Here is a 15,889-nt window from a genome sequence, read left to right as displayed (position 1 = left end):
CTGGTGTCACATGATGGTGCCACAGCTGCCACGGTGACAGGTGATTCAACCTGTCCACTTTACGTTTCACTCCTCCTCTGTGCTCCTCAGCGAATAACAGTGGAATTATCTTATTGATGCACAAAGGCAGAGCACATCTGAGTGTTCATGAAGTGAACGATGAGAATAATAATAATAATAAGAACTCTGTTCTTTTCCCTCACGTTGTCTTCTCTCATCCAGCACACTGTGGGCGCCGGTTCTCCTGTGATATCGACGTCAAGGCGGAGTTTGTTTCCAGCCACCACAGTAATGGTGTTCTTGTTGCCGCCACTGGTGTCCAGGTGGATTTTGGGAGGATCTTTCATGAGAGCAGAAGAGGTCGTTCAGGTGAGGAAGATGCGTGCATGCATGCATCAAAACATGTGTCTCATGCTAATAAAGAAAACAAAGTATGAATTCATTCATACTTGATCCCTGTCAGTCATCCGTAACATCACCATACACTTCTAGTGTGGAGACTCTTTTTTGTTAGACAGATAAGTGCTAGTGGTTAGCCTGAGCAGTGAAGTACAAATACTTTGTTACGTTAAGTACAGTATCATGTATCTGTACTTCTATTTCTAGCAATTTCTACTTTTATTCCCATACAACATACGTTACTCATTACTATGAATAAAATCAGAGGAAGGAGAGTTGGTAAAATGGTCTGTATTTATAAATAAGGTTTCTCGTCTTGATGATGACCACTCAAAGCTGCTTTACACTACAGTTATTCACCCTTTCACTCTCACATTCATGCAGCACATATCTACATGCAGTGCATTTTCTATTACACTTTTTTCGCACCTATTCACAGCCGTCAGGAGCAACGTGGGGTTAAGTGCCTTGCCCAAGGACACATATAGACTGTGGAGCCAGGAACTGAACCCACGACTCCCTCTACCACTGAGCTACCGCCGCTTTCAATTCTAAATATTCTAACACTTACGTACATTTTATATCAGACAATTACTCTTGATATTTAAGTATCTATCTATCTATCTATGGATGAGATAAATGTGAAACAACATTTACCTTGTCGGGGAACGTAATCAATCTTGATCTCTGTGGATAAAATACAAAACAAAAAACAGAACTGAATTCAAATTCTGATGTGGTTAATGTAGCTACAGAGAATGATTCATATGTTCTTTTCTATACGTTGGCTTTCATGTAGCTCTCACCCAGGAAGTTGAGTTTTGCAGAGAGAGACAGTGCATGGCCGTCAGGGACGAAAGTGTAATCTCCAGCGTCCGAAGACTTCACATCATCAATTGTCAGCTTGTGGACCCTGACACATTACCAGATGTTACCGACGAGACAATATTTGTTGTGACCCACAATTATGCAAAAGAGAGTTGCCTTGGTAACGTACTCCGTGAGGCAATATGGCAGAGTGAAAAATATACAAAATGGCTTTAACCTTGTGTGACTGCTGTTGTTTCCCACCAAAGGCTGCTCTGACGGGTGGGATTACTGAAAGAAGCTGCAGACCCTGGGGTGTGTAGGCTGTGCTGTGTGTGTGTGTGTGTGTGTGTGTGTGTGTGTGTGTTGCATGGTTTTACAGAATCCAAAAATGGGTCAAATACTGAGAGAAAGCATTGGAAATATTGTAGTTTGGCGTGCCATGTGACAGACACTGCTTATTGTATAGAGATAGAGATATGCATAGAGAGCTCAAAGAAAACTCTCCGGGATTCAAACATGAACCAACAGCAGTCGAACGTAATTACCTTCCAATATGTGTCATTTTGATACGATCGCTGGCGATCACTTCGACGCCGTCCTTGAACCATTTTCCCGTCACTTTCTCATCAGACACTTCACACTTGAACACGGCCTGTTCAGCAGACTTTACTGTCAGGTCAGCTATGCTCTGCAGAACCTCCAGCTCCGCATCTGGAGCAGAGACACCGGAGATCAGTACACAGTGTAGCATACAAATGTTTCCACACACACTGCAGAGATAGAGATACTGTGACACTATACGCTTCATTTGTGTCATTAGTTTATCATGCAAATGTGAAGGAAATGAACTACATAATGTAATGTACGAGGCTTACGAATGACATCAGTATCTGAAGTTTCAGGAATAATTTGTCATTTTCAGATTTTCCACTTTCTTGGGAGAGGAAGGCATAATCAACTATCTAGTTTAGCTTCGGACAAATTATGGAAACTGTGCAAAGGTGACACAATCTACCTACCAGCACTTAAAGTCCACTATGAAAATTGTTTTTACGCAGTAAAAGTAGACATTTCCTGTTTTTGGTTGTGGTCCAGAGAGCATCAGACTAACTGTAAACTATTTTTTTTTTAACTTGCCACCTGGTGCACTCTAACTGTCCAGTATATGGAGGGACGACAGATTTTTTCCTCACAGGCTAATCAATTTAGGAGATTCGTCTGGCTTGCAGGTTTGCGGCGGTTGAGGCGGCCCAGTATCTGAAGGGCGAGAACTGACTCTCAGCCATTAGTTTTGGAGGTGCAAATGCAAATTAGCACGATGACTAGGGTGATACAGGGGGAGCAATATAAATTACAACATGAGTTATGACTAATTGATTGCTTTTAATGCTTGTCAAAATGGAAGACATCAAGACCCACTGATGTGTACATTTTCTTTAACTTCTCAAATAGTCGTTTGGTGTCTGTAACTTTCTGCTTCAGCTGACGTGAGACACATTGTATGGTAGTATGGTATTTTTTCTTCCTTCCTTATGCCTATTCTGGTTTGTGCTGTGCAAAATGCACAAAGGAAGCCAGATGTTTTTAAACTAAACTACTTGTTGGGTTTTGCTCTTGCAACCAAAACCTGGGAGCTGCTGATGTGATCGAAGGTTGAAGTTAAGTTGCTGCAGCTTCACTGAATTAATTAAAGCATTAAGACAAAAACAGAAATGATAGATTACCAGTGCAGCTTTTCACCTCACAACTTTGCTGTTCGAAAAAGATAAAGAAGGGGAAAAAAAAACTACTTTTTTGGACTGATTGTCACATACCCATTCACCATTATATACCCATTGAGTGTCTTGCCCAAGGACACATCTGCATGTAGACTAGCGAGGCCGGTAATCAAACCAACAACCTTCAAGTTGAAAGACGACTCACTCGACCACTGAGCCGCTCTCGTTTGATGCACACCATTTAAAATAATATATTTGTGCCCTCTAAAGATGCTGCATGTAAACGGCCCCTAACGATGTATGATTAGATTTTCACCAAAATGTTTGTAACGATATTGAGTTAGCATAGAATAAACTTTATTGTCATTGTAGACACAGCGTACAAATTGGGAGCACTGCTCTGTGTGGTTCATCAGAATGATTTTACTGTTACTATGAAGTCGGTCAGAATCCATTTCCCTATGATGAAATAATCTCTGCACCGAGGATGTTATACTGTATATATTATGTTCATGGGAATGCTGTGTAGGCAACCACCCATTGTTACTATTATTATTACTATTATTACTATTATTGCCTTTAATCATTGACTTTTTATAGCAGTTGATGGCAACTATTACTGTAGATCCACATGTAAAGGGGTTAGAAAGTAGATTTATATGGTGAGACTATGATTATTCTTTTCACTGAGATTCATATGTGATCTTTGAGCATCCTTGCATGTGTTTCACTTAAACCCACCTTAAAATTAAACCTACTTAGAACTTAACTTAAGATAATAGCCTGGTCTCAGGCCCCCTCATTGTTTCTTGCAGCTATTGTAAGTTTATGACTGGATGGTTTTTCGACTCATATAATAATATATAATCATATCCCCCTTTGCTAAAGACTAATTTTATGAACTGAATGATAACTACTATCATTATTCATCAGTCGTGATCATGGTTTAATGTCAATGTGACACATGTTGTAGGCTACATACAGAGTGGATGCTAGGTGCATTGTTTCCTTGACACAGAACTTTCACGTTTATGTCAATCACTGGCAGTGACATTTACCTTCAACCTCAAGCTCTGCCTTTGACTCTCCACCATTGGTGAAGGCGTAGTACATCCCGATGTCCTCCTTAGTCGCTTCATTTATGATCAAAATGTGCCTCCTCCCGTCTTTCTTAAACCTGTACTTTGAACCTGCATTTTCTCTGTTCAGTTCAACTCCATCTTTCATCCTTGGGAGAAAGAAAACACACAAACACCAACACACATATGCTTTAGTGACCACAAGAGAACACACAGCGCTGACTGACATGTCTGCAGTGTTCTACTTGGCTGCAGTCTCTGGGGATCACACGGTTTTGGCACATTTTAAAAAATGGTGCAGAAGGAGGACAGGTCTTCCTATCAAGCTTCGGTGCTGCTATAAAAAAAAGTCATACAGATACTGTTTTTCTCAGACGTGTGTGAATGTCCCTGGTTCATTGTTGTCTCTTTGTTAATCTTCTTTTTATTTAGGAACATTTGAATCATTGGTGACAGATTATTAAATGACTAATGAGGCATGTTACTGTGTGAACAACCACAGGGAACACTGGCTCACCATTTGACGTGGGCTCCTTCCTCGGACACCTCCACCTCAAACTCCACCTTCTCACCCACGACAGTGAGGACATCATCCAGCAGCTTGGTGATGGTGACTGGAGGCTCTGAGGAGAACAGCGAGGTATGGTGTCACTTCTACTACTCTTAGTATCTTAATCATCTGTGTCGTAATGGCCAGGAACAGGTGGAGAAGTGGATAAAGAAGAAGTAGGGGGTGCATGGGATAAACAGAGCTGGAAGCTGTCACACCTGAGCAGAATGAGTAATGCCTTTATACTGAGTCTGAGTATATGTATGAGCCTGAGGATATACTGTATTGTGGCACATGCAAATGTTTGATTCTTAATAAAGTATATCTATGGTCAAACACAGTTTAACCTACTAAGATTACCTAATATTTCGGTTCAGATTCAGAGTTTTCTGAAGTTATGTATTACAATTAAACAAATAACTAATAACTCAAATGTCAGTCGTCAGAACATTTCTGTTAAAGGAATACTTTGCATTTAGTTTTGTATTACTAGAAAAGGGGTAGTATTTTCGAAAAATTGCGCTTCCCAACCTCAATTTCCCCTGAGTCGAGAAATATCATCATTCTTTTTTTTGTTACGTGAATTAAAACTATGTTATTAATTTCAACCAAATTATCCAGCCCCAGTAGCCACATCTTTAATTTAATATAATAGTTCCCCAGTTTGTGGCTGGATGGTGGGTGGCACGTATATTAGTGAACTCAATGAGTAGAAAACACACACAACATATGCACACCAGCTTTTGAATTTGAATAACAACATCATATGCTCCTGGAGGCCACATGAATGCCACCAAACACACATGTCTCATCGAGGTGGAAGGTGCTTAAAGTCCCCTCGGGTGGTGGGAGTCACATTATGTAACACCACGATGTGACGCCTGTGATTCTCTGCTAGTCTCCGCCATTTGTCACCGTCAGCATTCTGTGCCCTAAACGAACGTCTCAATTGCCTCTAACCCCGGCTGAAGAACCCAGAAGCCTCCGAGCCACGGTCACAGCGCCACACAAACGTACACACTTTAATAACGGGCATCAAAAAAGTTGTGTGAAATGAGCTCGACATCTTCAGGGTCATTCAGGATTGTTGTTATTTTTTGTCTGAATAAAAACTAAGAGCGGTCCTGCTCCCAGAGGAAAGCACGGCTGAGAGAGACACAGCTTAAAAAAAGTAGAGGTTTTACACACAAAAGTAGGTTTGCAGAATGTAAGCTGTTTCACTTCTAACCTAAATACCTGTGTGAAACCTTTCTCTTATGAATGACATTTTAAACCAAGACGTGTTTTCAAACAGCCAAAATTGAGTATTTAGTTATCATGTTCTTTGAAACGTACTTATTTGTGTAGAAGCAACTGAATTCAGAAAAAATGAAGCCGCAGACGACACTTAATCATAAGCTGCTTTCTCACAGACGGCAGTTATTCTCCCAAAGATGTTGCGGAGCAGTTGTACGTGTGAATGCAAAAGCCTAGGGTGTAATCTGTGGTAAATTTCCAAGAAAGCTCATGTTAGAACGCAGGTGAGGATCCAGAGAGAGTGAGAATCTGAGTGTCCTACTTCCTGCACCGTGCACCCGCTCACTCCTTCAAAGATCCTCCTGCTGTTTTGAATGCATCTCAGTCAGATTATGTCCTACTGCATTTGTCATGAACGGTAAACATCCACCTGGGGTTCATCTCTTAAAATTGAGTATTAGGGCCAAACTGAAGAGAGAGAAAAATATTATGAGAATGTTTATCATACTTTAATTCATAGATTATCAAACAAGATGTTAATCAGTGAGAAGTGAGACACAGGTAGTTTGGTTCCATACTAAGCAAAGCTAACAGGTGCTGGCATGAGGATACTGAGACTGAAAGTCCTTTTTTTACCATTAAAAACTATCTTTGCCAACATTTTGTAAGCAGTTGCCCAAGGAACACAATTAACAAACTGTTTAATGCAGAAACCGAACATGATGAGACTCATTCCACAAAGCTTGTGTGAGCGTTTGACATGTGGTGGAAGCTCAGTATTCACCCAGAACAGAAGCAAAAGCCCAATTTTAAGGTACTTCATGTCTACAGTGTAGCTGCGAGTTGTGGCTCTATCTGTCATCTGCCGAGCGCCTCACTGCCCTCAGCTATGTCAGGACAAATCAGAAGTGATGTAAATGTTTGCAAAACAGCCGCATGACTGATGTGGTGGACACACACAGACACAGACTGTCGCTGCATGGGAGTCGCTTACCTTTTTCAGTCTGTGGTAGTCTACGATCAGAACAGGCAGCAGTGAGCACACTGAATAAAGCATGGGGTTAATGAAGCAGGAGTAGCAGCAGACACAATTACATCCATTAAAACGTCTCAGACCCACTCACCAAAAATGAGAGGAGACAACAGAGTTAGACAAACACAAGCCCAGTTCTCTTGAGTTTGTCCATTTGTAATATTAAAGCATGCAAATAAAGATATTGTACCATCATATATAATAACGTGGCACAACCATTATACTGAATGGTCTTGGTGTGACATACACCTGTAATAAATACTTCTACACTATATTCATCTTTCAATTATATAATATTCAAACATTTTCTTTTGAATGCCAGTGAAACTCTTACAAACGGGACAGCATATTAACACAAAATGGCACAGACACATGAAAGCAATCAAAACATAAACATCTCACACACCACGCAGCCGTTAATAAGGCGTGAGCATATACGACAGAGCGCAGCATGCCTCTGTGTGGCATGAAAGCATTGGAATAATAGTTGGCAAACACAGACGCACAGGAAGACAACAGAGCTGTCAAGCCTCTCAGTGCCTTAATGACGGCATTTGCAAAACCAAGCAGAAAAAAAGAAGCCCTCTCCCTCCTTTGAGAAGGATTCCTCCAAAGACAGAGTGACTCATATACCTTTGACAAAAACCTCTGTGTTGCACTTCTCCTCCCCAACCCTGCACTCGTACTCTGCGTCATCCGAGAGGTTGCACTTGTTGATAGTGAGAGTCCGCTTGTTGCCCACGCTCTCAAACACATACCTGGATGCACAGGGATGATGGTCGAAAATTTAACATGGAGGATACAGACCGAATGAGGAGAGAAAGACGGGGAGGGAGGGAGGGAGGGACGGAGAGAGAGAGAGAGAGAGAATGCTTTCAGCAAATCAGAGTCACAGATGGACACAAAGGCCCTGAAGAAAATAGAGTGACTCACAAGACCAAGAATCCTTGCATGCACGCACAAACCTTCAGGCTGAGCCCAGCTAACAACATTTTGCCCTAGGTCGTCTCTCGACTTTAGCTTTTCCCCTAACGTTACAGACGACTCACAACCGTCGTTCTACCTTTGTAGAATGTTCTCTTTTGGTTGCATTAAGGTTCTCCTCACGTTACTTTTGTCACAACCTTTAGGGAACCTTTGTAGAACATTATTGTGGTTACGTTGGCATACTCATACTCATACTACATACTACAGGCAAAAACATGGTGAGAAATACCGAAAGAGTACAATAATGCTGCTATTTCATCCCATATTACATCGCAATGAGAAAAAGTAACCATGGTTACAAACTGCAAACGTTCACAAAACTGCTATTAGTCATAATTGTAACCCTTTAAAACGGGATCAAAATGATCTGTTGTAGGGCTGAGCAAAAAAAAACTGTGTGACATTCTCCAATTCAGTAAGTTTGTCTGAATCTGTGGATTAAAAGCATTCTGAAAGGAAATTACAACCCTGTTTACATGCACGTACAGTAAAGTAATTCAATCTTAAAGTGCTTATACGTGCATTAAGCATTTCATCAAAATAATCCATTTTGACATGTGCAGAGTTGTCTGATTGTTCTTAAATAGAAGCAGAAGCTTCACTTCCACCTCTATATAAAGAAACATCTTTGTTTCGTAAGTCCAGAGTCCTCCAGAACAGCTTCCGCTTCCGCCATGTTTCTATCTAAAATATCATCATTTATAGAGCAGACATGTGATAACCCAAACCAGAAAGTCATGATCAGAAGAAATGATCGGGATTGTCAATCTGCAAAAAAACAATCAGACTCAGATGTCTTACTGAATGGGCTGTGTCGATTTGTGTGGTCACATGATGCATTTTGTGTCCATGTAAATGACTAGCGGGACCATCTTTGCTACTTAAAAAAATAATAATAATTATTATTATTATAATCCACATGATTTTCTGCACCATATTTATAGCTGACTGTCCCTAATGTCCAGAAATAGACAGATTGTGCTTTGTTTCCAATAAACGAGACGATTTCTATGCTCATTTTAGGAAGAGGAAAAATCATAATGTCGGAATTTTAGAGAGTCTAACATAAAAGTTCACTTCTTTGACCTCAATAATCACAGTGCACAGGCTGGAGGCTCCTGCTGGAACGTTCCATTTAGGGCAAGAAATGTCTCCCTTTCCCATAGTAACGGTCTTAATCAGAGCAGGAAGCGGGCTGAGCTGCATGAAGCTCCTCAAAATGGCAGATGGTGGAGTCATTAAAAAAATGCCAGTCGCAATAGTTATCGAACGTTATACTCACTTCAGTAAAACACCAAAAGAAGCCTTTGAAGGAGGAGGAAGGAAAGCAAAAAAAACAAACACATGACACAGACCCTGGAGAGAGCAGAACAAGCTAAAGACACTCAAAAGTAACATTTAAGTGTTAGTTTTAACATGATATCTTCTGTTTATATACTTTATTATTTTTAAAATGAACCCTTTTAAAGATTGTAGCAGTTGGGCTTACTTGGCTGATGGTTTGATTTCCTGACCGTTTTTGAACCACTGGATTTGAGCGTCGGGGTCAGCTACTTCCACGCTGATCTGGATCTTCTTGCCTTTGTCCACCGAGTACGCTGAATCCAGCCTCATGAGGAAAGCTGAAATAAAAGTATCATTTTAGAATCGTTTGACCACAAATAATCTGTACTTGTGCTGACAAACTTTCTTCACATCGTCCTAGTTATTCTGTATAATATGAAACACTGAGAGCTATCCTTTTATATCTGCCACCTCCTTTGTAATGCACAGTCTGCTTAAGCCTCATAAACCCTCCCCTGCCTCTTCCCTCCCCCCTTACCGTCACTCTTCTTGGACTCCATCTTCATCTTCTTCAGCCTCTTCAACATGCCCCTTAGGTCTGTGATGCCATACTGAAAGGCAATCTTCTCATAGTCGCACGGCTTGGCTGCCTTAAGGATTTCCCACACATCCACTTCCTCTTTTTGCTCCACATGCTTCTTTTGCCTGATTGTGTGAAAAGCACGGTTGTGAATGTCAAACCAAATTCAAGACAGTTGAGGATAAAAGATTAATCTGAGAAAAAGGATAGACGACGCTACCTTTTCTTGAGCAGTGCACTGAAGTCGAGGTCACCAGCATCTTCATCTGCATCTCCACTGGAGTTAAAATAAAAAGGATTTGGGAGATTATATGTCGCGCCATTTACAACAGCATTGACGAGAGAAACTACTCTCCTGTGTTATCCTGTGCTCAGATAAAGATAACAAGAGAACACAACCGAACAAGTTAGTGTCATGCCCTAAATTCATGTGACTGTTTACTTTAGAGCGCCTTCATTTGTGAAATAAAATATCGATATTTGCCCTTGCATATTGATTACGTATTGCATGAGGACAAAGATGTGTCACCAAATCAATCTTTTGACCCACCCCTAATGTAAAGTTTCTTCTCCTGCATTTGTTGTGTATCAGTGAATAGGAAGTTTTTACTCCAGATTCACGGGGGGGGAATAAATGCATGAGCCACTGATTAGTCCTTACATGGCTGTTTGCATGTGATGCGAAAACAGTCCCGTGGTCTCGAATCATAAATCATTTTCTTGACAACTACTGTGTGACACACCCCAATAAATGTCTGCAGACTAAGTGCTGGCTGTTTTACACTATGTCCAGTTTTGGCACCTCCTTTACAGTATGGAGTGTAGTTTCTTGGCATGGCTAATGCTCATTGAACTCCCATTCAGAGCGATCATGTTTGTCCTGTGGACGCTGCTCATCCAACACAAACATAGGGTGATAATGCTGTCATTCACATGATAGTATAAGCTGGGTTTATTGACTGTTTATTGACACAGAGTACTGTATGTACCCTACAGAATGTGTTCCCATGTCCTTCAGAGATTATTCAGCTACAACCTGCCACCAAAACAAAAACACGAAGAAAAACAAAATAGAAATGCTGTAATTAGAAAAACTCCAGAGAACTAAGTGAACACAGAATACCTTACATACACTATATTCAAAGTATATACAAAACAGTGGTTCCCAATATTCTTTGTCAACTCTTTAAGATTGTTTTCTATTCTACCTTTATCCATCAACAGTCAAATATTTATGTATACTTTATGTATATAACTTTAGCATTTAACAGTTTATCCAGTTCTGCCACACTCTTTTAGTTTCAAACCGTCACCAATTTTCATGTCACATGTATCCCAAAGGTATGGCTTTGTTAACTGTAACAGTTTCTCCAGTACTGTATTAAGTTTATATCATTTCTTTTTGTCACCTTTAGCTATTGTTGGTTGTCACGATGTGTCAGATGATCTGTGTCTTTCACACCTTGTATAAAAATGAAAGTGACACGCATTCCAAGCCAAGACCTTAAGCTTCCATTTAATGTCAGAATGACTCCTGAAAGATGAGACTCACTGTGTTAAACAATGGTTTGCAGCCACGTGCACTCGGCTGTGCTGCCGTAAAGGATTTTCGAGAGCAATAAAACAAAGACGAGATGATTTAGAGACTGACGCCAAAGATGTGATGAAATCGATAAGACGCCAAAGCATGTGGGCTGCTTGGTGGAGCAAACCAGCAAGGAGGCAGACACACTTAGATGTGACAGAAAGACAAACATGGCAGACAGTCTGTCTCGCACAAAGTCAGCTACAACTAAGGGAAAGAGAAACACACGGGCAGAGACGCTCTTTGAGACTGACAGTCGCCTAAAGGCAGGGATCTACAGAGGAGCATATGGGAGACATGTCGAGTACAACCTCCCCACCACTGACACTTACGATCGCTTAAATGCCTCCAAGATGTTGTCCTGCTGCTCCTCTTGTGCAGCTGAAACCATACAGAAGGACAAAGACGGGTGAGAACTTGGCGAGGTTAATTCATTACTCAGCAAGCGTGAGCTTCGTAGGAATAATGGACTGATGACCTCGCTGGGCCACTAAATGATGGCCCTAATGTGTATCGCTCTGTGTGAGTTATTGGCTGACAAAGCCAGTTACATAGTCATGTTGGATATGGAGAATGGAAGATGACAATAATGTGATTAAGTGTCGGTCTCAGGACCTACCCTGCACGGAGACTTCAAATGTGCAGCTGTCGCACTTGTCTTTGGAGGTGACCTCGCAGCGGTAGCCACCTGCGTCTGCCTCTACTGCTTTGATGATGCTCATCTCGTAAGTGTAGATCTGACACAGAGAGAGAGAGAGAGAGAGGGGATGATGTGCCAAGAACACAGGATGCAGACATATGCAGTGGGTGCACAACAACGACTGTAGTGTATTCAGACGACACAGCTGACCACATGACACTCTGGAGTAAAATAAGTGAAGTGACGCTCCTGAAACTAAACAGAATGTTTGGAATGAAAAAAAAAAGTGAACATGTAAAAATAGTTGTTAGATAGCGAGGAAATTGTCTATAATATGATACAATCCACTAACAATGGTTCTATTTTACATTTTGTAATCAGCAAATATTGACAAAAAATAGATTGTTTTGTCACGTGCCACCATAAAATCAATCATTTTGATTATGAGGCTCATTAGGTGCACGGTTTTTCCAATTATACTTTATTAACTGTCTGGGAAAGTGATTGTGATTTGCTATTCTCATTTTGATTAAAGTCTACAAAGGCATTTCAGTTTGCAGTATTTGTGTACCCCATACGTTGTGATGCGGTGAGTGTGGTTTCAGGGGCCTTTATTTTTATCTTACAACTATAACTGGATATTTTTGTAGTGTTTTGAAAGAGCCCAAAAATAAACTTTTACAAGAAGTAAGACTGCTCTGTGAAGTTGTACTTTGACACATGGGCTGCCAAAGCTAACATATGGCAAACTATCAAACTTTAAATCCACTCAAATGAATGTGTGCACATAATGACCTGCTGCTGAGCGTGAGAACTGCTCTGAGAACTGTAAATGTTTGTAAAAAAGTCATTAGAGTCCATCCATTGGCACAAACATGCATGTACAGTGTGGACATGGGCACCTTGGTGTTCCTGTCATAAGACTCTTTAAATTGCAGATGCTTTCCAGCTTTGCTACCAAGGTCAAGCCACTTCCCCTTCAGCCATTTCATGACCGGCTTCCTCGTTAAGCTCGAGGAGTCCACTTTAGCCACAAACTTGATGTCATTGCCTGCCAAGAACAGTAATGAAATACAGTGATTAATTAAAATTCCAACTGGAATTTGGCATTAAGGGAGCACTCGTTTTGGATGCAATTCAGCACTTTTTTTTTCTTTTTTTTTCACATCACCTTTTGTTGCTGTGACACTCTCCGGCTTTTCCACAAACAAGCCCGTGAGCCCGGCTGGCTGAGGATCCTCCCCTGGTACATGCTCTGTGATTTGTGGGATATAGAAGGATCAGAGCAAACAAATGGTCACAACTTGAAGCATCTCGCTCAACACTCAGATAACGACATGAAGGACGGAGAACAACAGGAGACAAGGTGACCAAGCAAACCTTTTTCTTTTATTACACTAAAATACCAACATTTTTCCTATGGAATATCTTAGTGCTCTACCATAGTGTCTTTTATAATGTATGGAAACCCTTGTTTTGACTGTTTTCCTAGTGATCGTGTTCATTTATTGCAGTGGGCGCAGGTAAGTCAAATACTGTTAAATAACTAACAAAAAATACTTTCGTAGTTGTAAGATCTGTGCTATATTTTCTTTTGTTTTTTTCAAAATTTAATAAAAAAACGACAATACAAAAAATATCAATTTTGTCATTTTGAAAATACTTTACGTGTAAATGGATGATATGAGTATTTGATATCAGTGCAAACTGAGCAACTCTCTTTACATGAGGCATAAACAGTTAACCAGCTTGCATAAAGCTTTTGCTGTTTCACTGTACAAACCATCTGAGAACCAAGAAGCCACTTTACATTTAAGCATTTAGCAGATGCTTTTATCCAAAGTGACTTACAAAAGAGGAATAAGCTACATAGAAAAGTCTTGGAAAGAAATCCACTAGACAGGAACAGTGGACTGACAGAGGGTGAGAGAGCAGAAGTGGATCCATGTGCAGGGGAGGGGGTAAGGTAAGTGCTCGGAAGCAACCTTGATCAAACTGTCCCCAGGGAATAAAGAAGCTCCTCAGATCACCTGTGAAGACTTGACATCATGGTTTGATGCTGCAATCTTTTGCCGCTTCCACAGAACACATAAGCTGAGGCTGTGCGCCGCTATCGTTGCGATTATGGTTTCATTAGTTCTTTTCACATAAATTGATGTGACCTCTGTGAGGTGTTTGCTTGTCAGGTGACATGCTTCACAGACACGTCGACATATTCGTTTCTCTTACCATCAGGAGGCAACTCTGCTCCGCAGGGGGAAGAAGCAAAGAGAGAGCAGGGATCACGTCAGTCTGTAACTGTGCTGTTAAACATAGGCGTTAACTGGCTGAATGGTAATCTTGACTTAAGGTGGGGAAAACTCATATCACATCATATCTGTGAGCTCACATTTTCCACACCAAAATAAACCCAAAAAAAACCAGACTCCATTTAACAAATCCCGGATTTTTGCTTTTACAAAAACCCTCACAGCTGTTAATTGGTTATGTCGTCAACAATCAAGTTCAAGTCTGCTGAAGTCAGGAGGTTGTAAACAGTTCATACACGAATCGTTTTTCTTTAATAGTTTGAAACGGACAAGCAATTGTTCAAAAATACAGTCACACTGCATGATGCAGCACCCTGGGTGGACATCCATTGGATTATACCAGTTGCTGAGAGAATGGATCCAGGGTCATGTGTCAGATGAGGTCATGCTCTTCCATAAATTCAGAGTGCCTCTTCCTTTCTCTCTCTCTCTCTCTCTCTCTCTCTGCTTTTATGGGCTCCGTTAATTTGATCTTTTAATCAAAAGTGCCCCTGAGGACAGATCCAAGTTCAGATGTTCAGGATGATTTAAAAGGTTTCAGTTAGAATGCTAAGTGGGCAAAGCTGATCCTGGAATGGTATCCAGGGGACACTTTTGAATGTTTGCACTCACTTATTTATTTATATCACTCTGGAAACTTTGCGTGTGTGTGTGTGGGACGAGGGTTGCCAAGTGAAATTAACTCCAGACACTGTCCTTGACTCGGTATGTTTTGGTTTTGGACACGAGCCTACCAGGTCTAACTGTGTGAGAGGAACCCTGTTGCGAACCTTATTTAAATTTTAGGTGATTTGAAATCAGCCAAAAACAAACAGCTTTGCTTCCTACAGTCACAGTATTCTCTCAAAATATCCTGAGGAAATGCTGTTGATGATCAAGGTCCTCTGATCTGAATGAAATCAGAAATTCAAATATAGAACATTTCCCTGCGTTGAATGTAGTATTTTTGGCCCAAATCAGGATCTAACACTGGTTTGTCTTCATGATGGTTTTGGATGGCAGGGACAACCAACATCACCCTATCATTTCATTTAATTATGAAAAGACAGTTCTGGTACACCAGTCTTGGAGGCACTAACTCAACTTAATTCATTGTTAAAAAGTCAAACATTGTATTTTACTCCTGATTTCTGCTATAAATATCACATTCTGTATACAATCTGTTTCTAGGAAAGTGTGAAAAGTTGAAAGCCTGCATTTCTTCTCTGTAGATTCTCTGTTGTGTGTTATATCTCCCTGTGTGTACATGGGACTTGGGAATTAGGCAAAGTGGACACTCTAAATTGACCACTAGTGTGAGAGTGAATGGTTGTTTGTCTCTATAGGTGTCCCTGTGATGGACTGGTGACGTGTCCAGGGTGTACTCCCCTCCCTTTTGCACTTTGTCAGCTAGGATTGGCACCAGCGTCCCTCATGTGGAGGATTAAAGCAGTAGAACCCTTTGTTTTTCAGACTTTTTTCTATTTGCTGTGATGTACTCTGTCACGTGTCTTTGCTACAAAGCTAAAGTCAATTATATGTTTACATATCGAAAAACAAAGAGGCTAAACACTGGCCATCACCAGAGCAATACCAGGCTTCGGGGATGAGAAGATTTACTCACAGATGCTTTCACGCACAAGTTGGTTTACACATAACAAGCTCAAACTTGGACACAAAGCAGGCTGTGCAATAATGCA

The 15,889-nt window shown here is 40.8% G+C and overlaps 1 protein-coding gene across 4 annotated transcripts in view; it reads right to left on the bottom strand.

Annotated features, from left to right (window-relative positions):
* Positions 1-15,889, bottom strand: part of mybpc2a (myosin binding protein Ca) — a 39,005-nt gene that overhangs the window by 9,702 nt on the left and 13,414 nt on the right. For 3 of the 4 annotated variants that reach the window (XM_044051224.1, XM_044051225.1, XM_044051226.1), the window contains 14 exons: positions 13,073-13,156; positions 12,804-12,952; positions 11,881-11,998; positions 11,594-11,642; positions 9,897-9,953; positions 9,635-9,801; positions 9,302-9,434; positions 7,459-7,583; positions 4,524-4,629; positions 3,986-4,155; positions 1,755-1,920; positions 1,206-1,312; positions 1,057-1,086; positions 204-340 (listed from right to left, as the gene is read on the bottom strand). In XM_044051224.1, the coding sequence (XP_043907159.1) occupies positions 204-340; positions 1,057-1,086; positions 1,206-1,312; positions 1,755-1,920; positions 3,986-4,155; positions 4,524-4,629; positions 7,459-7,583; positions 9,302-9,434; positions 9,635-9,801; positions 9,897-9,953; positions 11,594-11,642; positions 11,881-11,998; positions 12,804-12,952; positions 13,073-13,156 (1,598 nt within the window). Of the gene's footprint in view, positions 1-203; positions 341-1,056; positions 1,087-1,205; positions 1,313-1,754; positions 1,921-3,985; positions 4,156-4,523; positions 4,630-7,458; positions 7,584-9,301; positions 9,435-9,634; positions 9,802-9,896; positions 9,954-11,593; positions 11,643-11,880; positions 11,999-12,803; positions 12,953-13,072; positions 13,157-14,130; positions 14,146-15,889 lie in introns of all 4 variants that reach the window. The other variant, XM_044051223.1, reaches the window with a different exon arrangement.

Source organism: Solea senegalensis, linkage group LG19 (genome assembly GCF_019176455.1).
Source record: "Solea senegalensis isolate Sse05_10M linkage group LG19, IFAPA_SoseM_1, whole genome shotgun sequence".
Taxonomy (NCBI): domain Eukaryota; kingdom Metazoa; phylum Chordata; class Actinopteri; order Pleuronectiformes; family Soleidae; genus Solea; species Solea senegalensis.
Note: the sequence above shows the minus strand (reverse complement) of the source record. Positions and strands in the feature narration are given on the sequence as shown.